Source organism: Schistocerca gregaria, chromosome 1 (assembly GCF_023897955.1).
Source record: "Schistocerca gregaria isolate iqSchGreg1 chromosome 1, iqSchGreg1.2, whole genome shotgun sequence".
Lineage (NCBI taxonomy): Eukaryota > Metazoa > Arthropoda > Insecta > Orthoptera > Acrididae > Schistocerca > Schistocerca gregaria.
Genome location: NC_064920.1, coordinates 654,066,968 through 654,090,185, shown reverse-complemented (window position 1 = coordinate 654,090,185; position 23,218 = coordinate 654,066,968). Strand labels below are relative to the sequence as shown.

The following is a 23,218-nucleotide window of genomic DNA, read 5'->3' as shown; positions in this document are numbered from 1 at the left end:
ACCTGTAAGACCTTTGGCTTTGTGGTTTCAGTTGCCTGAGACTGCAGTAGAGAGAGAGAGAGAGAGAGAGAGAGAGAGAGAGAGAGACTGTTTTTGACACAGGCCTTACTGGCCAAAAGCTTTATTTATTTGTGACAGTCTTTATATGTTGTGCCTATCTGTGACTCTGTGACTCTGCGTCTCCACTATATGGTGAGTGGCAACTTTCCTTTTCATAACACTGTTACTCTTATGTAACATATCTGATATAGCCAACTTGTACTTACAGAATATGCCTCTGACTGCCACTGGAGGTCACTTTCAGATGAAGGAGAAACTGAAGATAACACTGAATGTTGTTTTCCCAATTCATGTGCATTGGAGAAGGATGTTTTGCGAACACAGTTGTCCCTGTCTTCTTCTCCTATGTCCTCAGGCAAATCTTCATTTAGATTATCCCATGAAAGGCTTCTACAATCATAATCGAGCAATGTTTCTTCACTAACTTGACTAATATCTTCATTTAATTGTTCTTCCTTCCTCTCTTCACTACCCTTACATGAAGACCTGGAACGGATGTCTGGAGCCCTAAACAACTTGCCTTTTCTTCGTTGGCTTCTAACAACTTCTTTATATATTTCAGGTGTTTGTTTGGCTCTCACAAGCTTTTTGAGTAGTGATCTTGTAACATGAGTGTTCTCATCACAGATGATCGAGCAATATTTTTGCCGTCGTCTTTTTGGTGTTTGGCCTGCCATACTTTTAGATTCCTGCAGACCAAAATCTCATTTCAATATTTTTTGCATATTTATTTCTATAATATGTTGCACTGACAGATTTATTTCATTCATCCACTCAGCATGTTTGCTAAATCCTATAATGAAGCAGAACTTTCAATGATATGGAATGAGATAACATTTAAATTAAAAAATAAAACCGGTGGTTAGAAACTAATTCTGTAGACAATACTACTAACTATCTATTGTTATAATGTTATATATTTTCTACAAATTTACTACAGTAAATTTATCAGGAAAGCTGTTACTTTTTTTTCCAAGTTCCTGTTTCCTCTGTTACATTAAATTACTGGAGTTTGTCTACTTCTGGCACTATGTTGGTATGTAACAGGCCACACTAACAGTTACAAAAGGATAACAGTTATCTATGGATTGTGCTGCAGATGTGTGTTTACAATTGACATTAGTCCTCATTATGAAGCAAACTGAAGTCTTTAATTTTTAAATCAAGATAATTTGCAAAATGGGTGTGCCAGTAATGTAAAATGTTTTTAATTTGTAGGGTTCCCTACTTCTTTACTCGGTTTTTGTTGGAAACTTGAAGGCCTTTGCAGTAGAAGACAGCAGCCAGTTAGAATCCTAGACAAGGAGGCAAAATCTACATGTGATTGCAGAAATCAGAAACTGATTTTTGTTATCAGCAACAAATACCACAAACCTAGTGGGAAGTGATAAAAGAACTCCAAGATCTCTGAAGAGGCATCACCAAAATGACTGGTAATCTGTTATACACAAAATTCCTACGACTCACATGTGCTGAAGAAGAATGTTATTAATTTTAGATGTACTAGCTCAGATGACCACAGCAAGTGAAAGTATGCTAAGGCTAGCTGTCACCTTTATCTTTAATTTGAGACACTGAGACATACTAACATGTGTAAAGTCAGCAAAGTGCTTCTTGATTAGATATACTGTATCTATATAGAGATTCTATTTTAGATAGTTGTCCATGAATTTTCCACAAAGTGTTCATTTAATAGAGATAAACCTAGAAGTATTCAATATGTGCTAATTGAAAGCCACTTTAGCTTTCATTTGAGGTGCTCATGGAGATACTGAGCGTGGGTTGTTCCATTAGCAAACACCGCAATTTTTTGACACGAAACAGCTCAGTTTCAGATAATTTAGAATCCTGTGTTTCATGTTCTAATATTCTGACTTAATTTTTATTCCCATAATGTAGTTAATCAATGTGGCCCTCTGCTAATTCCTATGAAGGTATGATTAGACGCATGGAAGGAGATTGTTATTAATGCCACTAGATTTTAGTTCACAGGACTGCATGCAGGGGCATCCACAGGTTTTCATATCAATAGAGGCATAACATTTTCCCATATTTTTTGTTATTTTCTGTTGGCCCAGTAAATTGTTTTCTTACCATTAAAATTTGCTTGAGCAAATAAACACAAATTTTACTGTTTATTTTACATAGTTTCTCTGCTTGTGTAGTGAATAGAACTGGATTTAAGTTAAGAGTTGGGAGAGAAAGCAGGTCATTACAGTCAACTCCAGAAAGTTTTCAAACTTGCTTTCATCGCAATGAAACCTATCACATCTAAGACATCATTATCTCACTAATCATTAGTAACTAATCAATTTCCACTCAGCTATTGCGATAAGTTTCTGGATAGTGCAGAAGTGAAGCAAATGCCAACTGACAATAACCAATTGAGGTTTATGAAGATGTGTGCATCTAGTGCCACGAGAACTGGATGGATGACTTTTTCGTTCACTAGAAATAGGCCTGCCATCACTTGAATTGTTGACCCCAGATAAAGACTTTGAAAAACCCAGCCATTTGCGTCAAATCAGATTATTTTCCCTGCCTCATTCAAACTTTCTTAAGATGGTGTACTGCAGTATCAAGGTATTATCTTTATGTCATGAATATGTGGAATGAAAAGTACACTTGCACAATGGGCCTGATCGGCAGGCAGGTGGCACACTGCATGTGTTCGTTGATTGTCAGCAGCTTCTCACAGTTCTCAAATACAGAAAATAACGTGCACAGGAGAGGGTCTAAGTGTGCTTGCCACTGGTGTGTGTGTGTGTGTGTGTGTGTGTGTGTGTGTGTGTGTGTGTGTGTGTGTGTGTCACTGAGAGAGAGAGAGAGAGAGAGAGAGAGAGAGAGAGAGAGAGAGAGAGAGAGAGAATTTCTAAGGAACAAAACTGCTGAGGTCGCCGCTCCCTAGACTTACACACTACTTAAACTAACATGGACTAACATAAACTAACTCATGCTAAGAACAACACAGGCACCCTACCCAAGGCAGGAGTTGAACCTCCGGTGGGAGGGGCTGTGCAATCCGAGACATAGCACCTCAAACCATGCAGCCACTCCGCGCGGCACTTGCCACTGGTTTTTTTAAAATGTAAAACAAAAGAAACCACCAATACGCCAGTCCTTATTTAGAGAATCTTATCTAATGTTTGCAATTGCCTAAAGAACCACGAATGTATCCAGGCGTGCACCTCTTTGCCTGAAGAAATTGATGGCCACGGATGTGTTTCTTCTTGGCTCCAAAACTATGGAAATTGCATGGGAATCAATTGGGACTGTATGTATGACGTGTACAGGCTGCCGGGCATAGTCTAAACCACCTTGTCAACATGAGGGCGGGCCATATCTTGCAACAGAATGACACCACCCATCAACATTCCTGGGTTTCTGAACTTGATGGCACACATCAATTTTTGGCAAAGTGTACAGGTCACTCTTTGCATTAATTGTGGCCTGTGTTCCGGAAAGTCAATGAGCAGTGGTCATTTGCAGTCAAAGAAAAAACTCATCATGACTTTCCTGGAGATGCTGGGCCCGTTGTTTCGACTTCATTGCAGAAGTTGCGCTGGGTAGCCTTTGTATATCCTCCATGCAGTCCCAATCTCTACCCAGGTGATTTCCATGTTTTTGGAGCCCTGAAGAAGGACTATTGTGGCTGCCAAATTGCTTTGTACAATGAGTTGTGTGCCTGGGTATAACCGTGGTTCTCTAGGCAATCACAATCATTTTTCCATGATGGCATTGACGGTGTTGATTCACCATTGGGTCGAATGTATTGGTATTTATGGTGGTTACTTCTAAAATAACAAAAAGTTTACTTACATTTTTATATCTGCCTCATTGTCATTTGACCGTCACTTATAGGTACAGTTGTATATTTAATTTTTCAAGGATAATGTCTTTTTAAGACATTATTTCATTTTATTGTCTTGTAACTTACTACTATTAACTTAACCCAGCTATGGATACTGAAACAAAAATATTGATATCCTACCAAATATAATGCCCACTGGTGAAATATTGATATTTATGTACTGACTTTTGAGATTTGTTTTTGAAACCGAAGGAAAATACTGAATTGCATGCTCCAGTTGTTTCAGGAAATGTTGAAAGAATTTTTGAACTACAAGCACATGTTGTCCAACAACAGACATTCCCACTCTCTCAAAAACCTCTGCAATTTGACTGCTATCAACAGTGAATTGACTGTTGGCAGCAAACACAACAGTGATATTTCTTAGATCAGAGATATTTGAAAGTACTGTTGTAGCCTGTTGTTGATGTACATGTTTGTTCCATTGTGTCTGTTACAACTTGATTGTAAATTATATTTGTACAAAACTTGGGTTTCCTGTTCTACCATGATCAAGTGTAGTAATGTCTACACAAATTGGCCACCCTAAGTCATTTATTTTTCTTGTTGTCTATCTCATGTATCAGTCAATGACAATGATTGAAAACAATGGATTGCTATAAGTGGAGTGATACGACACCAGTTTTTCCTAGTTTCACGAGTGCATTTGACTGTGAACCAACAGTATCAATACTGGCACAGTAGACAGACAGAAATAAAATCGTGTTTTATGCTACTCCTGGGACCCCAGTGGCCTACCTAACCTTCATGGCCCCGCCACGGTGGGAAACACTTATACCAGCATTGGCTCACACACAAGATTTTGTTGACCATTGAGTTTTGTCTGCGGTGCCAGCCTTCAGCCTGCTAACCTTGAAGCCTGATGTTACTTCCCACTGTTTTAACACTACAATGCCTGAAACCCCATATATGCTTCCTGCTCCATGAGCGACAAACTAGTTTTCGGTTCACATTCCTCAGCGCTCCTTTGGGGCTGCTAATACATCTTTCGTACAACTTCCGCCTTGCAGTCAGATGACCATGGCCATTCTGCCCATGTCTGTCTACCCTGCATCTGCATGTATCACATGCAGCACAATCTCATCAAATCCACCAAGACCTCGGGCAATGGAGGGCACTGTATTCCTGCTCTGCATGGCATTCTCAATCATGATTTCACATCTGCTGTCATGGTTTCATCACTACAGCCTCCACCTAAGGTGTTGTAATTGCAGCATGACACACACTGTTAACACAACCTACAACTGTGCAGCACATCCCAGTATGCAGATTCCCCAAACTGTCAGTTACAAAACGATAATCTAAAACTTTTCACCTTGGTCAACAACTTGCTAGACATCCACAGCATCCCAGACGACAGTGCCAGTTTTATATGACTCATCAGTCACTCAAGTAAACTCATGGATTTCATCAGTGACCTAAATTTATCGCTACCATTTCCTGACAAGTATGAGACTGCAAAGTCAACTATTATCACTCGTTGGTCCTGCCCTCCAAGCAAAGCTATCCATCACACAATCCCTGATGAGCATTGTGGATCTGGGACACTTTATCAGCTCTGGTGCTACCTAAGTGCACTAATGGATCCGAAAGTCTGCTGCAGACACTTTGACTCCACATGAGCTACAGTTACAGTTCCTCTACCACAAAGTGAATGGTGTGGAGGCCAAACTTTGCCTGGGTAATCAGTCTCTCAGAATTATCTGCTACAGGCAATTCCTATTGACTGTTGCACCAGCCACAGGAAATGCAGCTGGTAGCAGTGTACAAGCTCTCACTCCACCACCTAGCTTCAGTGGCAGGGGTTGTGCATGCTGTGTCACCCGGTGGTCAACAACTTGCACCATGTGTGCCAGAATCCCAAGTGCTGCTGATTTTGCACGAGCCAACTCCCAAATGTGCCACTGCCTCCAGGCAGTGCGAAGAGAGTTGGATGGTGCAGCTGGCACACCTAGCACTCCCCACCTGGCCTACCTGATATGATGGTTTCACACCACATTCAGAGACACAAACTAAAATTATTGTTATCCGTACACTTACACACATTCTGTACATGCAGTGGTCTAGGTGCCTTGGTTAGTGACAACTCCTTATGGAGCCATCAGAATCAACAGTCAACTAACACATTCACATCAACCAGTGGACAACTATATATCAAGGACCTCATGTGTCACCTTCATTTTCTCATTGACACCCGAGCAGATGCTGTCATCCTAATCAAGCATCCCCAGAGTTTCACTGGACGTTCCACGTTGGGTCAATGGCCTATGTGCTCACGATGATGAGCTTAAACAATTGATCAGCACTGCATCAGAGAACCTGTCGTGGTCTCATAGCATACTCTGCAACCTCTCCAGTGCACTTCCAATGCACAACTCTGTCATACTCACTGCAGTCTACGTGTCCTCAGTGGAACCTCGGTATTCAAACATGAATGACAGTGACTTCCCTTGTCTCGCTGTCCCCTCTGACTGCCCTGTAGTCTCATGTGATGACACTTGTGTTTCTCTCATGCATGTGTCAGATGAACATCTAGAGTTGATCACAAATGGTAGTTGTCACAGAGGTCCCTCCCATGCATCACACACTTGCCGCCTCATGCTGCATAAGTTACAACATGCGAAGATGATTGTCAATGAACTGCTATCCACTGTGATTGTACGACCCTCAGTTGGTAAGTGCTTGTTGCCTCCCCATCTTGTGCTCAAGGGCAGTTCATTCCATTTCTACGGGGACTATTGCCAGCTTAATGCCTGCACTATTACTAACAATTGCATTACTCCACACATTAACGATTTTGCCAGCTACTTAATGGTGTTCAAGTGTTGAGCATCTTCACTTGTATGAAGTTGTACTTGTAGATTCGTATGTTTAGTGACAACATTTCAAAAATAGTGATCATTAGCCCTTTTGGCCTTTCTGAGTTCTGTTTTACACCTTATGGTCTCAAAAATGCAGCTCAGACTTGTCAACACTCCCGTGACTCTGTATTGTTCAATTTCCCATATTGTTATGTCTATGTTGATCATATCATCTTCTCCTCCTCAGTTGATGGACATGAACAAACACGTGGGTCAGATTTGGACAGCTCTCAGTGCCAATGGTGTCAAGATTAACACTGACAAGTTACAGCTTAACTTCACAAGTATAATCTTCCTCAGTCTCACTGTAATGACTGAAGGTATTAGACTAACATCTGATCATGTCAAGTTCATCCAGGACCTTCCATTATCCAGAATTTATCACGATTTGTGTCTTTTCTGAGCATGGTAAACTTTTATTGTAAACATTTACATAAAATGCTTCAGTTCAGATTCCCTTCACAGAGGCTCTGTCTTGGAAGAGCACCTCCAGGAAACACAAGGTTCTATGGTTGGAAGTAATGCTCCAGAAGGTCAACATACTAAAGACTGCATTATCAAATGCTGTTATACTCATGCACCCAGTGCCTGATGTATGCATTTCCTTTATAGTTGATGCAAGTGACATATTGATGGGTGCTGTCTTTCAGCAACACATCAGTGACATGGCTCAGCACCTGTAGATCATTTTGAAGAAACTAATGACCTCCCAATACAAGTGGTGGGCGTTCAACTGCAACTTATACATGGTTTATACAACTGTGAGATACTTTCACAACAATATGAAAGGATGTGACGTCACAGTTTTTACATACCATAAGCCACTTGTTGACGCCATCCGCAACCCAGATTCCAAACATTCAACACACATGAGTAGCAGACAATGTAGTAGCAAATTATCATTCCAGGGTAGAATCAATCACTACCCCTTCACACTTGGATGAGTCAGCTAAGTTACAATTATGAGAAAGAAGTTGCTACTCACCATATAGTGAACATGCAGACTCAATCAAAGACCAATATTGAACCTTGACTAACTCTGTTCACTCCTCTATCCAACCATTATCCACCCCCACTGCCCCCAAACCAACCCCTGTTAACTTCCCAGAATTTCTTAACCTCGAACCTTGCCTCACCATTATTCTCCATATCCCTCAACAAGCAAAGTAACCTTACATCGGCAGAAAGAGCCATAAAAATTGTTCAAATGGCTCTGAGCACTATGCGACTTAAATGCTGAGGTCATCAGTCGCCTAGAGCTTAGAACTAATTAAACCTAACTGAACTAAGGACATCACACACATCCATGCCCGAGGCAGGATTTGAACCAGCGACCGTAGCGGTCACTCGGCTCCAGACTGTAGCGCCCAGAACCGCACGGCCACTCCGGCCGGCAGAAAGAGCCATAGTCCACCATCTAAAAACTGATCTACACCTTTTAATCCTACCTGCAAACAAGGGCTCCACCACTGTTGTTTTGAACCGTAAGGATTACCTGGTGGAATGACTCTGTCAGCTGTCAGATACTTCCACCAACAAACCTTGCCAGTGACCCCATTGCAGTAATCCAGCAGGATCTCCAGTCACTCCCCGGAGTCCATCTCTCTACTCACCTCTAAAATTCCCCACACTCCTACCTTCTACATGCTTCCTAAAGTCCATAAACCTAACCACCCAGGACGCCCCATTATAGCTGGTTACTGTGTTCTAACTGAGAGAATCTCTGCTCTCATAGACCAGCACCTTTAACTAATTACCCGGAACCTACCCTCTTATATAAAAGATACTATCCATTTCCTCCACCGACTCTCCACAGTTCCTGTCCTTTTACCACACAGTGCCCTGCTCTCACTATAGATGCTACCTCCCTGCACACTAACATTCCTAATGCCTATGGCTTTACCACTATTGAACACTACCTTACACAATGGCCGATGGATTCCAAACCAACAACCTCCTTCCTAATCGCCATGACCAATTCATCCTCACCCACAAATACTGTTCCTTTGCAGGGGTTACCTATAAACAAATCCGGGGTATGGCTATGGGCACCTGCATGGCACAATCCTATGCCAACCTATTCATGGGCCATCTAGAGGAATCCTTCCAAAAAACCCAGAGTCCTAAACCCCTCACTTGGTTCAGATTCACTGATGACATCTTTGCTATCTGGATCAAAGGTCAGGACACCCTATCCACATTCCTCCAGAACCTCAACAACTTCTCCCCCATTCGTTTCACCTCGTTCTACTCAACCCAAAAAGCCACCTTCCTAGATGCTGACCTCCACCTCAAAGATGGGTAGATCAGTACCTCTGTCCATATCAGATGTACTAACCACCAACAATACCTCCACTTCAACAGCTGCCACCCGTTCCATATCAAGAAGTTCCTTTCATACAGCCTAGGCACTCGTGGTCATCACATCTGCAGTGATGAGGAGTCCCTCTCAAAATATACCAAGGGTCTCATGGAAGCATTCACTGACCATAATTATCCTCCCAACCTTGTACAAAAAACAAATCTCCCGTGCCTTATCTTTCCAGTCTCCCACCCCCTCCCAAAGTCCTACCAGAAGCCACAGAGGAGCATTCCCCTCGTAACTCAGTACCAACCAGGATTGGAGCATCTGAATTACATTATCCATCAGGATTTCGATTACATCTCATCATGCCCTGAAATGAGAAATGTCCTGCCCACTATTTCCCACCCCCTCCCACAGTGATATTCCGCCGTCCACTGAACCTACACAATATACTCGTCCATCCTTACACAACCCCCGCTCCCAATCCCTTACCTCATGGTTCATACCCCTGTAATAGACCTTGATGCAAGACCTGTCCCATACATCCACCAATCACTAATATCACCTATACCATCAAAAGCAGGACTACCTGTGAAACCAGTCATGCGGTCTACAATCTATGCTGTAACCACTGTGCTACATCCTATGTCGACATGACAAAGAACAAGCTGTCTGTCTGCATGAATGGCCACCAACAAACTGTAGCCAAGAAACAAGTGGACCACCCTGTTGCTGACCATGATGCCAAACATGACATCCTTCATTTCAATGATTGCTTCACAGCCTGTGCAATATGGATTCTCCCCACCAACACCAGCTTTTCTGAATTGTGCAGGTGGGAACTTTCCCTGCAGTACATCCTACATTCCCGTAATCCTCCTGACTTCAACCATCGTTAGTCACTGTCCTCACCCATCCAGCCCTTTCCCTTTCCCATTCCAGCACTACACAGCCGTCATTCCACCACCACACCCAGTCTTTCTATTTATTTTTATTTCTCTCCTTTTCCACTATTCCCCCCCCCCCCCTCCCCAGTCCTCCGTTTGACCTGCAGCACTTCACTGTCCGCCACCCCCACCATACTATCCCTCCCCCCCTCAGCTTCTTCCTTACCCCCCACACAGTCTGCTCAGTGTGGTTCCAGTTGCCCGAGACTGCAGTTGTATGTGCGTGTGTGTGTGTGAGCTGCATTTGTTTGTGTGTGTGTGCGTGCGTGCACGTGTGCGTATGTGTGTCTAGTGCTGACGAAGGCCTTAATGGCCGAAAGCTTTAACTGTGAAATTCTTTTTTGTAGTGCCTATCTGCAACTCAGCATCTCTGCTATATGGTGAGTAGCAACTTTCCTTCTCATAATTGTTACATTCCATTTTGGATTCTCCATTGTTTGGCTAAGTTAGAGATGGACGACACCGAATTTCTAAGCTTGTGCCAAGACGTCAATTCAGTCCCAAACTTTGTGTCCCACCATCTCGCTGCCCTGCAACTTTTGTTTGGCGTGATTCATTGACTGGCAACCTTCATCCTTTTGTTCTGGCTACTCTCCTTCAGACAATTTTTTCAGCGATACATGATCTCGAACAACCTGGCATTAAGACTGCTATATGCCTCGTCGCACAATGTTTCATGTGGCGAAGCATGCAGGAGGACTGCTACATTTAGTCATGGGTTTGAATTCTGTGCTAGTGTAGCAAAGGTCACTCTATGGTGGCTACTGACAGTGAACCGACTACCGACACTAAACACAATAATGGTATATCTGAGATCAGAGATCTTTGAGAGTTCTGTTCTAGCCGGTTGTTGATGCACATATTTATTCCATTATATTTGTTACATCTAGATAATAAATTGTCTTCATGCAAAAGTTGGGTTTTCTGTTCTGCCACGATCCGGTGTAGTAACATATACACACAACTGTAACAGCTCTATGGCGGTACAGTTATACAACAATTTTCGTACATCTTCAAACAGTAAGATCGCTTACAGAAAAACATAACAATTTTAAATTAATTATGCTTTTTGTAACTTCAGATCCTACTGGATATAAAGTTTTTCATTACTCTAGTTCATTTTATAACTTACTTCACATATGTTTTATCTATATTCTAAGGTCATTTTAGTGATAATTTTATAGGTATTTTGGGTCATAAAAATCTGGACCTACTGTTTACAGCTCCTTTGTAAACTCTAATGAAATTTCCCTGGCTGCCCCTCTGTGAGTGCTCCTGATGACATGTGTGACACTGAGTAATTGCACCGAAAGTGAGCATGTGTTGCGGCTGCTTCATGTGCATACCACGAACGATCGCAATGATGCACTTCAGTCTCATAGCTTTAGTACTGCCAGCAACCTTTCATGCTTCACAATAGAAAGCTGACAACAGTCGTGCACAGGCTCTTCTTTCACAATACGGACTATATATTGGAAACCCAGGTTACGCAAAATGGTAACTAGCCAATGACAACTGAGGTCCCTGAGATAATTGCTATTTAGCACATCCCAGATAGCACAGCTTATCCAGTTCCACGGGCAGGCAAACATTATGCACTTCTTTCATTGGATATTAGTACTAGCCTAACATTTAGCTAACTCAGTAACACTTCTACATCATATACACGTGTTTCATCTTCAGATTAAATATTATTGTTAGTCTTTTTAAGTAAATAAACAGTAACATGTCTTGTAATTGCAATTTCTCATTAAACAAGAATCACTAAGTAATCTTGTCTATACGAATAAAATAGTATTACAGAGAACAAATGTGGAAACTGGCAGAGTGGTAAGAAGTGGGTTAAAAATGGAAAGTGACACGGACCTTGATCAAGCGTTACTTCCTTTGAACTGTACGGTATATGCTACATTGCATTTAGGAACTTTCAGGTAACTGAACATGTATCAGTAATTAGAGATTTCTGTAGTTGTATATATTTGTTTGGATGTAGCTGTGTTGCGTTGATGTACTGGTTGTTATTGCGTGGTATGACTCCTGTAGTTGATAGTATAATTGGTATAATGTCAACTTCATCCTCATGCCACATGTCCTTGACTTCCTCAGTTAGTTGGATGCATTTTTCAAATTTTTCTCCTGTTTTCTTCTGTATATTTGTTGTATTGGGAATGGATATTTCGATTAGTTGTGTTAATTTCTTCTTTTTATTGATGAGTATGATGTCAGGTTTGTTATGTGGTGTTGTTTTATCTGTTATAATGGTTCTGTTCCAGTATAATTTGTATTCATCATTCTCCAGTACATTCTGTGGTGCATACTTGTATGTGGGAACATGTTGTTTTATTAGTTTATGTTGTATGGTAAGTTGTTGATGTATTAATTTTGTAAAATTGTCATGTCTTCTGGTGTATTCTGTTTTTGCTAATATTGTAAATCCACTTGTGATGTGATCTACTGTTTCTATTTGTTGATTGCAAAGTCTGCATTTATCTGTTGTGGTATTGGGATTTTTAACAATATGCTTGCTGTAATATCTGGCGTTTATTGTTTGATCCAGTATTGCAATCATGAATTCTTCCATCTCACTGTATATATTGCCTTTTCTTAGCCATGTGTTGGATGCGTCTTGATCGATGTGTGACTGTGTTAGATGATACGGGTGCTTGCCATGTAGTGTTTTCTTTTTCCAATTTACTTTCTTTGTATTTGTTGATGTTATGTGATCTAAAGGGTTGCAGAAGTTATGAAATTGCAGTGGTGTAACCAATGTATTTATATGAGTGATTGCTTTGTGTATTTTGCTAGTTTCTGCTCGTTCTATAAAGAATTTTCTTAAATTGTCTACCTGTCCATAATGTAGGTTTTTTATGTCGATAAATCCCCTTCCTCCTTCCTTTCTGCTTAATGTAAATCTTTCTGTTGCTGAATGTATGTGATGTATTCTATATTTGTGGCATTGTGATCGTGTAAGTGTATTGAGTGCTTCTAGTTCTGTGTTACTCCATTTCACTACTACAAATGAATAGGTCAATATTGGTATAGCATAAGTATTTATAGCTTTTGTCTTGTTTCTAGCTGTCAATTCTGTATTCAGTATTTGTGTTAGTCTTTGTCTATATTTTCTTTTAGTTCTTCTTTGATATTTGTATTGTCCATTCCTATTTTTTGTCTGTATCCTAGATATTTATAGGCATCTGTTTTTTCCATCGCTCCTATGCAGTCGCTGTGGTTATCCAATACGTAATCTTCTTGTTTAGTGTGTTTTCCCTTGACTATGCTATTTTTCTTACATTTGTCTGTTCCAAAAGCCATATTTATATCATTGCTGAATACTTCTGTTATCTTCAGTAAGTGGTTGAGTTGTTTATTTGTTGCTGCCAGTAGTTTTAGATCATCCACGTATAGCAAATGTGTGATTTTGTGTTGGTATGTTCCAGTAATATTGTATCCCTAATTTGTATTGTTTAGCATGTTGGATAGTGGGTTCAGAGCAAGGCAGAACCAGAAAGGACTTAATGAGTCTCCTTGGTATACTTGGTATATTCCACGCTTAATCTGTATTGGCTGTGATGTGATATTATTTGAATTTGTTTGGATATTAAGTGTAGTTTTACAATTATTCATTACTATGTTTAGGAACTGTTTCAATTAAGGATCTACTTTGTATATTTCCTATATTTGTAGTAATCGTGAATGGGGTACACTATCAAAAGCTTTTTGGTAATCAATGTATGCATAGTGTAGCGACCTTTGTTTATGTCACCACTGCATCTATTATCAGTTGCTCTTTACATCCTCGTGCTCCTTTGCAGCAGCCTTTTTGTTCTTCATTTATAATTTTGTTCTGTGTTGTATGTGTCATTAATTTCTGTGTAATGACTGAAGTCAATATTTTGTATATTGTTGGTAGGCATGTTGCTGGGTTTGCTGTGTCTGCTTGATCTTTAGGTTTCAGATACGTTATTCCTTGTATAAATGTATCAGGGGCAGTGTACGGGTCTGCAATGTAACTGTTAAATAATTTAGTTAGATGTGAATGTGTTGAGGTGAACTTCTTTAGCCAGAAAATTTTCTATTTTATCTTTTCCAGGGGCTTTCCAATTGTGAGTAAAATTAATTGCTTTGGTGACTTCATGTTGCAAAATTATCACTTGAGGCATTTGTGGTATCATCTTGTATGTGTCTGTTTCTGCTTCTATCCACCATGCATGCCTGTTATGTTGTACCGGGTTCGACCACATGTTGCTCCAGAAGTGTTCCATGTCTGTTATGTTTGGTGGATTGTCCATTTTAATGTGTGTGTTATCTATTGTCTGGTAAAATTTCTTTTGGTTTGTGTTGAATGTTTGGTTTTGTTACCTTCTATTTTCACTTTTTTTTATCTTCTAAGTTGTTTGGCCAATGCTTGTAATTTCTGCTTCTTTTCATCTAATTGCTCTATTGCTTCTTGTTGTGAGATTTTACCTAACCTTTTTTGTTTTTTGTCTGATATTTAATTTCTTATAAATTGTTAGCTGTCCGATGCCTTTTCTCAGTTTTTCTATTTTGATCTATAGCCTGTGTTGCCATGCTGGTTTTGTGGGTTTCTTCTGTGTGTTGGTTGGTTCTGATCTCTGTCTAGTATGTATATTTAGTGTAGTGAGTGCTCCTATATAAACCAGTAGTTGTAACTCTTCCATAGTTGTATTTTCATTTATTTTGTTGTGTATGATTGTGTTGATAGTTGTTGTTTCGACTTGTGGGTTATTTGGGGGTCTATGCAAGAATGGTCTAATGTCTGTATTTGTGTCTTCGTATTCTATATATGTCAGCTGAAATTTTTCTTCTCTATCTAATGTGTGTCACTGCATGTTCTATTTGTGCTTGTTCTGGTGGCTGTCTTAAGATTTCATTTTCCTCTGATTGTTTAATTGATGTGTGTTGTTCTTTGTTTGTTTGCTCTGGGATGTTTGAGTCCATTACTGTTTTTTTTTCTTCTTCTTCTTCTTCTGATTGCACATTATTTTGTTACAGTATTTGTTGTACTTGTTGTTTGATGTTTTCTAATTCTAACTGGGGTATCCCGTTATTTTATTATTATTATTATTATTATTATTATTATTATTATTATTATTATTCATATCATTTACATGGTAATTTTCCATTGTTATTTAAGGACATCACATATAAATCGTTAAACATACATAAAATAGATGTACTATAAACAAATATACATATATACAAATGTTATAACTGAATATATAAGTCTCTTAACCAGTATACAAATCTCAGTGTTATCAAAGGCAGTTCACTGAGTCCATGAGAAAATTTTCATAATAAACACTCTTCAATAGGTGCTGCAGAGTTGCATACCAGGGCATCTTTGAACCCCTATTCATAGAAATGGGCATCACACCTTTCATGTCCTGTATGGAATTGATTCACAACTGTCTTTCATTTCCTGTGAAGACCAAATCCATTCAAACGCTTAGTAGGATTAGTAATAGGATGATAATTTGCTTGAAAAAAACTTCTACCAATCTTATTTCCACACTTTGCACACACCATATACACAAGGCACATCTTGCATTGGTCAGGTTGAATTTAAGTATGCTAGCATGTATATTTTGAAGCTGATTACACAGAAGTGAGTTCTGATGAGTTGTACACTTTTGGAACTCTCTTAGGAGTGATTCACAATGAGATGATACGATATGCAATACAACATGTTGCACAACACTATGCTTCATTTAAAATAATTATAGATATAGAACCACATTGCAAGAAATTACTTATGCTCATCAGTGGAACACTCTTGTACCGACTGAAATGATACGCGATGAGGCCTGCCATACGACAAGTTCAAGACAGCACAAGTCATGAGCTCTTCTGAAGAACACATCATTGAGGCTTATAATTGCTTAAAAACAGAAAAAAAGAAGTAGTGGGTGTACCTGTACAATGCATAATTATCAAACACAGTCAGGCTGTGGTTTCTCGTGATGTCTCTCAACACAAAAACTTCCACAAATTCGCAGAATGAGTCTAGACAGTTTGCACTTATTGAAGCAACTAGTATCAGTAGCTGCTCTGACAAAGTGGGGCACAAACTTTTGACTCACTGATTCTTCTGCTAAGGAGCTACTCATTACAGCTAGATAAGCTGATGAATGTGTGTGATTGGCAACTAAAAATGCCACTATGAAAAATTTATCTTTTGTAAGACCACCTAATATGGTACTTTATTCAGTGTGGTACATATCTACTTTCTAGTCACATTAATGTGACCATCTGTCAATAGCCTGAATAACCACCTTTTGCAGTGCGGAGTGCTGCAAGATATGCAGGAAGAGACAATGAGGTTCTGGAAGATGCGAAACCATGCCAAACTCCAGTGCCATGGCCAGCTATGCTAGGTTTATCAGTTGAGGATCCATGGTGTGAACACCCTGACTGAGAATATCTGACAGATTTTTGATTGGGTTTCAATACGGGAGTTTGATGGCCAACGGAGTACAGTTAACTCATCTTTGTGCTCTTTGAACCAGTGACATTTGCACTGTACTATTGGCAGATGCCATTGTGCTGAGGAAAAACAAACTGCATGTAGGGGTGGACAAGATCCCCAAGGACAGACACATACCTTTGTTGATCCATTGTGCTTTCCAACGACTGTTTTCTTTCAGACGTTTCACGCCATACACACTGATGGCCATCTGTCCAATGGAGCACAGAACATGATTGATCTGAAAAGGCTGCCCGTTGCCACTCAGAAGACATTCAGTTTAAGTACTGGTGTGCAAATTCCTGCTTTTGTCGCCAATGAACAGCAGTTAGCAAGAGTGCATGGATCAGGTGCCTGCTGCAAATGTCCATACACAGCAATGTTGGCTGAATAGTCATTGAGGAGACATTGTTAATAGTCCCTTCGTTCAAGTTGTGTGTGTGTGTGTGTGTGTGTGTGTGTGTGTGTGTGTGTGTGTGTGTGTGAAATTGTATGGGACTTAATGATTCAGGTGGGGTCATATGTGCCCAAGTCAAAATTATAGAACACGAAGACAGAGAGGAGTTAAAAAACGACTACATGTCAGTCCCAATTGACAGAACAGAAGACAGCTAAAAACAGGCATGTGGAAAAGGGCTGAAAAAGACACCATACAGAAATGAAGGTCTAAAACTAAAAATCAAATGGCCTTCACCTTATTGCTTTGGTGGATAAAAATTAAAATTCAGTCGACAACCCACGCATCATTCGCTAAAACGGCTGATAAATCAGACTGCAACCCAAGCTGGAACATAAACAGTTAAAAAAAGGGTGTTCCATCAGAAAGCAGAAAGTGGTGGACAGTTAAAATTTGGGTGCAATGTATACAAAGTGGTGGGGTAGCACCACTTAGCAAGTGGCAATGGCTAAAAAGGCAGTGCCCAATACACATCCAAGTTAAAATAATCTCCTCCTGGCGGGAGGGCCTAGAGGAGGTTGTCCAAGGTGCTGGGAGAGGCTTAATAAGCCAAAGCTTATTCCCCTGAAGGACGGTCCATTGGCGATGCCAAAGGGACACCACCTCCTGACAGACGGCAACACAGAGATCATCAGAGGGTATACAGGTACTTGAGGGCTGAGGTACGAGGACTGCAGCCTTGGCAGCAGCATCAGCAACCTTGTTTCCAAGACACTGGCTCAACGAAGCGTGAGCTAGTGACAGTTTTCCTGGACCTGCTGCACGAATGGATGGGCAGTGTACAGCACACATAGACTTCGAAGGGCATTGAGTGAGTGTGAGTCGAGGACACAATTGAAAAGGCTGTGTCACCAGATGTACTCCATGGCCTGATACAAGGAGAAGAGCTCGTCTGTAAATACTGAGGAGTGTCCGGACGCCAATATCAAAAGACACGAGTGCCAATGATGAAGGCACACTTGACCCCACGGTCAGTCTGAGAGCCATCAGTGTATAAAAAGGTACAATCGCGAAGTTCCACGCGAAGGTTGTGAAACTTAAGGCGATAGACCGAGGCTGGAGTAGTGTCAGGGTGTATACGCAGACAATGAAAAGAAATTCCCGGATTTCCTGGTTAAAAGTACACTTCCTACCGGGTGAAAACATACTTTTTCCCTGTTAACTGACAGTATACTTTCTCTCGGAACTGTATAACTTATCAGTCCTTTGAATGATTATGGTTTTATACAGGGAAAAAAAAACACGTTTTGGAAAAATCTTTGATGTGCAGCAACATGTACGCTGCATTTTTTCGTATTATGAAAGTATAAGTTACAATTCCACCAAACACCGCACGTTACTTTCCGAAGAAGTCATAGCTCACGTCACGTGATCTCGCCAGCCGACGACAGAGGGTATTCAGAGCTTAGAGCACGTGATGTAGTCAGCCAATAGCAACATCACTGTTCAGTAGCGCAAACACACAAATGGGAAAAGTTAATTGTTTAAATTAATATACATAGTGCCGCTACACGAAACGCAAAGCTTTCACATATAATATTGGTCTATAAGACTAAAACGCTGCAAGAGAAGCTAAGCTTTCTCATATGATGTTGGTCTTTTCTGTGCCTATTACAATTTAAGATATATCACACAAATGTGCCAGTAAAACTTTTAATAACGACATAAATGTCTGATCATCTGGGCTCGAAATTCATCTAAATGGCTCGTCATCAAAGAGCTGATTTTTAAATGACAGTCAAACACTCTATGATGAAGAAATTCATCGTACATTCTCGCACATAGTTCAAGTTGCATAAAAGGAAATTTACTTTGATGGTAATGCTTTTCAAACCACCATTCGGAAAATTTTCCCGTGACCTGTTAGAAATAGGTCCATTTCTGCAATTGCTAGAGAGCGCCAGATGACAGGCATCACCGCACTTGCGAAGCTACGATGTCATAGGGAGCCTGTATGTGTAAAACATTAAAAGATCTTACATTATGTCATAAAAGAAACAAGACGTCAGAAGATACTCCAAGAACATCAGAAGTTCGTGACCCATACTAAAAAGTGCACATTCAAAGTGCACATTCGTATTCCAGTGAATTAAGCCACGACCTGATATTAAGCTTTTCAATGTGGTTTTCAGAATGTAAATTTTCTTGGAGTACCAGTAGTGTGTTATCTCATGTTTGGTTCTTTATTATGGCATAATGCCATACGTGCTAGAAATTGAAAACGTTTCAACTATATTGTCTGCCTCAGTGGGAAAAGACTAATAAAAGAAAATTTCTTTAGCAAGCCAACAAAAATATCATCATTGTTCTCCACGGCAATTAATGCTTGGCTGTCAGAAAGGTGGAAACAAAATAAAATCTGCAACACATTTTAGCCTGCAACACATTTTAGTTGTCAAAAAACTTAAAAAATACAATTTTCAAAAATATGTTCATTTTGTAGCGCACGTCTTTCTGAAGAGTCTGGTGCGTGAAAGATATGTGTTCGCGGAAATGTACAACATTATTTGGTTGTAAGTGTGCCAAAGTGCAGTGCCTCGCCTCCGCACCAGGCATTCTTCTATCGCACGTCAGTGTATTTCGCTCTGTGGAATTTTGTAATGGATGCCATCAAACAGTGGACAGTGGAAATTAAAATGTCCTGTGGGGCTTACAGTCGGCTGGTTTGACATCCTGTCCCTCTCTTTTTTTTGTGAAAATTTGCACTCTTTATTGACTATCAGCTAACAACTTGCTGTTTAGTGTGACAAAAAATTAAATAAAGGATACATAAACCCAGTAAGTACATGAGACAAGCAAGACAATGCACATTTCTTCAATCCTTAGCTCCTAGAATTTTTTTCTCTCTAATCTTGCTACAGTTTTACATGGTGTGCTTTCCTTTCTGCGAAAGAATCTATTACCTTGTCAAAGTTCGTCAAATGTTTTGCTACATGAAAAATCGTAATATTGCTGTCTAATATTGAAAAAGCTGTTAATACAAATAGGACCCAAGACTGGTGTGGTTTCCCAGTCTGATAACGTCTATTTTGTCACTGTCTGCTAGATAAAACAAAATAGGCCTTTCTAATACTGCAACAATTGTACACACACCAAATAAATGAGACTGTTTTGGCCCAAACAGTTTTTTTTTTTTTTTGTAACGACAGAATATAATTCACAAAGCACCAATATCAAATGCCTATTAAGCCTACTACAAGCAAAAAGCTTTACGTTAGGAAATTGTTTCACACATCATTCATACGCTGCAATTTCTCAAGCTTGAGATCGAAAAGTAGTAAGAAATTTTTTATACAAACTTGGAATCACCATTTTGTTTCATAATTTGTGTGATGTCCCCATTTCTTCTCCTTCCTCGTTCTAACAAACAGTCTTGTTATCACTAATTCTGTAACTATTCCTGCAATGTCATAGCTTGTTCGCAGGTTAACTTCACTAACTCTGCCAGAATCACTGGTTTAGTTCCCTGCGATTATTCCCCAGTTAGGCATTATTAAACGTTCGTACAACACGATTTCCGCGCTTCTTCCAGAATATAACTTAAAGCGTGTGCTAGCTGGGGACTGTTCAACTGGCCCTTACTAGTATAGCGATCTGGCCAAAAATTTTCTGTCAAAATTTCATTTTCTTGGATACACCAAGAAGGTAATATGAAATCTTTCTTACCTGTTATTTGTTTATTTCCACTCCTGTAGTCTGAATCAATAGATTTTGCTAGTAATTATAACAACGCTCATCATTTGCAAACCCAATCAACCACACAATCAGACAGTGGTTGGCATTCTTCCGTTCGGCCTTAACTCTGCTCAGCTCGTATAGCCCCTTTAGTCTGTAGGAAACTTTGTTTCTACATGCGACAACGATTCCTCTGACAGAGACATCATGTACACTATGCACGCATTCACAGATAAACTTATGATTCATTCAGAAATCAACTTATAATGTGTTCAAAAATGTTCAAAAACCGACAGGGATGCGTTTCAAAGTCATATGAATAATCGACAGACTAACGTGCACTGGATGCTAATCGCTTTGTGAAAAAAGGTTCTTTCCCCTCAAGAATATGAATTTGACCCCCCACCCCCCTTCCTAGATTGGGGCCTGCTGCGCATGCATGAACCTGGCACCTTGGGCACTCCAGTAAAATTTTTCCCAGTAGCATCTAGCTGCGACTGCTTACACAGCGAACAGCCACATTTCTGTAGCCAGAAGCAGGAGGAGGTACTACTCAACTGCACATGTGCATGATCCCGCTCGTAACTGCTAAAACGAATCTAATGTAAACAGTTGTGACGTCACGCTCATCGAGGCAATTTGTTGTTACGAAGCACTGCATAGTCTTCCTAAGGCCGTTGACATATTTTCCTGTTGGCAGACGCTTGTATGAGCACTGTGTTTTGTTGCTGTATATGGCACATTTCCTTTGCAACTTAAGTTTTATTTTCGCTTTTTCTCTCGTACATGTTTTATTGCTGCAGTATTATTCTGCAGTATCAGGATAAAGTAATATCCTTTGTTGGAGTATTGGTTCTTACCAGTCAACATTACAAAAATTTAACTGAAAACAAAAGCAATGAAAAATTCCCGGAATTCTAAAATATTCCCGCGTTTTTCCCGGATGAAAAAAATTCCCGGGTTTTTCCCGGATCTCCCGGGTCGTACACACCCTGAGTGTCCTTCGGAAGACAATGAAGGCGAAGGTTAACAACGGCCACTTCACAAAGCCAAGGTGGTGAAGTGCTCACACCCACTGGAAAGTTGCACGTAGTGTGAAGTTAAGCTGCCGTAGCAAGTGCCGAAAGCAGACACCAGGAGATAACGGAGAAGAGGGATGAGCCCCCATACTGGCGATCAAAGGAATCATCAAAGACGGAGGCATAGAATGAATGGCCACAGAAAATGGCATGCATACCTGGTGAGGAGAACGTCATGGCAATGGGACAGTGGTAGTTCAGCTGCTTCAGCATTCACACTCTCAACCGGGCTGGTGTAAAAGGTGCCCGTGGCCAAACGGATGCCACGATAGTGGATAGTGGTGAGACGGCATAAGAGGGATGGGCAGGCAGATGCATAAACAAAGCACCCATAGTCAAGTTTCGAACAAACAAGGGACCGGTACAAACTGAGGAGGGGGGGTCGATCGGCACCCCGGGAAGTACCATTGAGGACATGTAGGACATTGAGGGACCACGTACAGCGGGCTGCCAGTTAAAATAAATGGGAGGACCAAGAGAGTTTTCATTCGAGCATGAGCCCTAGGAATTTCGTAGTTACAACGAATGGAAGTCCAATAGGCCCAAGATGCAAAGATGGTGTATGACAGAAATTCATAAGACAGTTTTGTCAGTGGAAAAGTGAAAGCCACTGTCGCTGCTCCAGGTGTAAAGATGATCAAGACAGCACTGAAGACACCACTCAATGAGATAAATCCATGGAGAACTAAAATAGATGGCAAAATCATCAACAAAAAGGGATCCGGAGATGCCCAGTGGAGACAGGCCATTATAGGGTTAATGGCGATAGCAAAGAGGACGACACTCAGGGTAGAAACCTGAGGCACACTATTTTCCTGGATAAAGGCGTCCAACAAGGTGAACCCACACAACATTGAAAACTTGGTCTTGTAAAAATGGCCGAAGAAAACGGGGCAGGCATCCTTGGAAGCCCCACATGTAAAGAATATGGAGGATACCAGTTCTCCAGCAGGTGTCGTAGGCCCTCTCCAAATCGAAAAACATGGCCACAGTCTGGGATTTCTGCAAGAAACTATTCATGACGAGGGTGGACAAAGAATGAGATCGTCAACTGCAGAACATTGTGCTGAAACCCACACTGTGCATTCGTTAGTAAATGGTGAGAATCAAGCCACCACACCAGTCTAGCATGAATCATACATTCCATCACCTTGCAGATGCAGCTCGTAAGAGAGATGAGGTGGTAGCTAGAAGGAAGGTTTTTGTCCTTACCGGATCAGGTATTGGTATGATGGTGGCTTCACGCAAGCGTCCAGGAAATGTGCCCTCTACCCAGCAGCTTTGTACATGTTAAGCAGAAAGTGTTTGCCTGCAAGAGAAAAGTGATGCAACACTAGAATGTTGACGGCATCTGGTCCTGAGGCGGAGGGTCGGGATGAATTGAGAGCATGATCTAGCTCCCTCATAGTAAAGGCGGCATTGTACCACTCACAATTCGAAGAACAGAAGGGTATTGCCTGAGCCTCCTCCGCTCGTTTC

The 23,218-nt window shown here is 40.7% G+C and overlaps 1 protein-coding gene across 1 annotated transcript in view; it reads right to left on the bottom strand.

Moving 5' to 3' along the window:
- Nucleotides 1-23,218, bottom strand: part of LOC126361330 (SAFB-like transcription modulator) — a 136,528-nt gene that overhangs the window by 83,748 nt on the left and 29,562 nt on the right. Inside the window, exon 2 of the mRNA XM_050007782.1 lies at nt 267-749. Within this exon, the coding sequence (XP_049863739.1) occupies nt 267-737 (471 nt within the window). The 5' untranslated portion in view covers nt 738-749. The remainder of the gene's footprint in view (nt 1-266; nt 750-23,218) is intronic.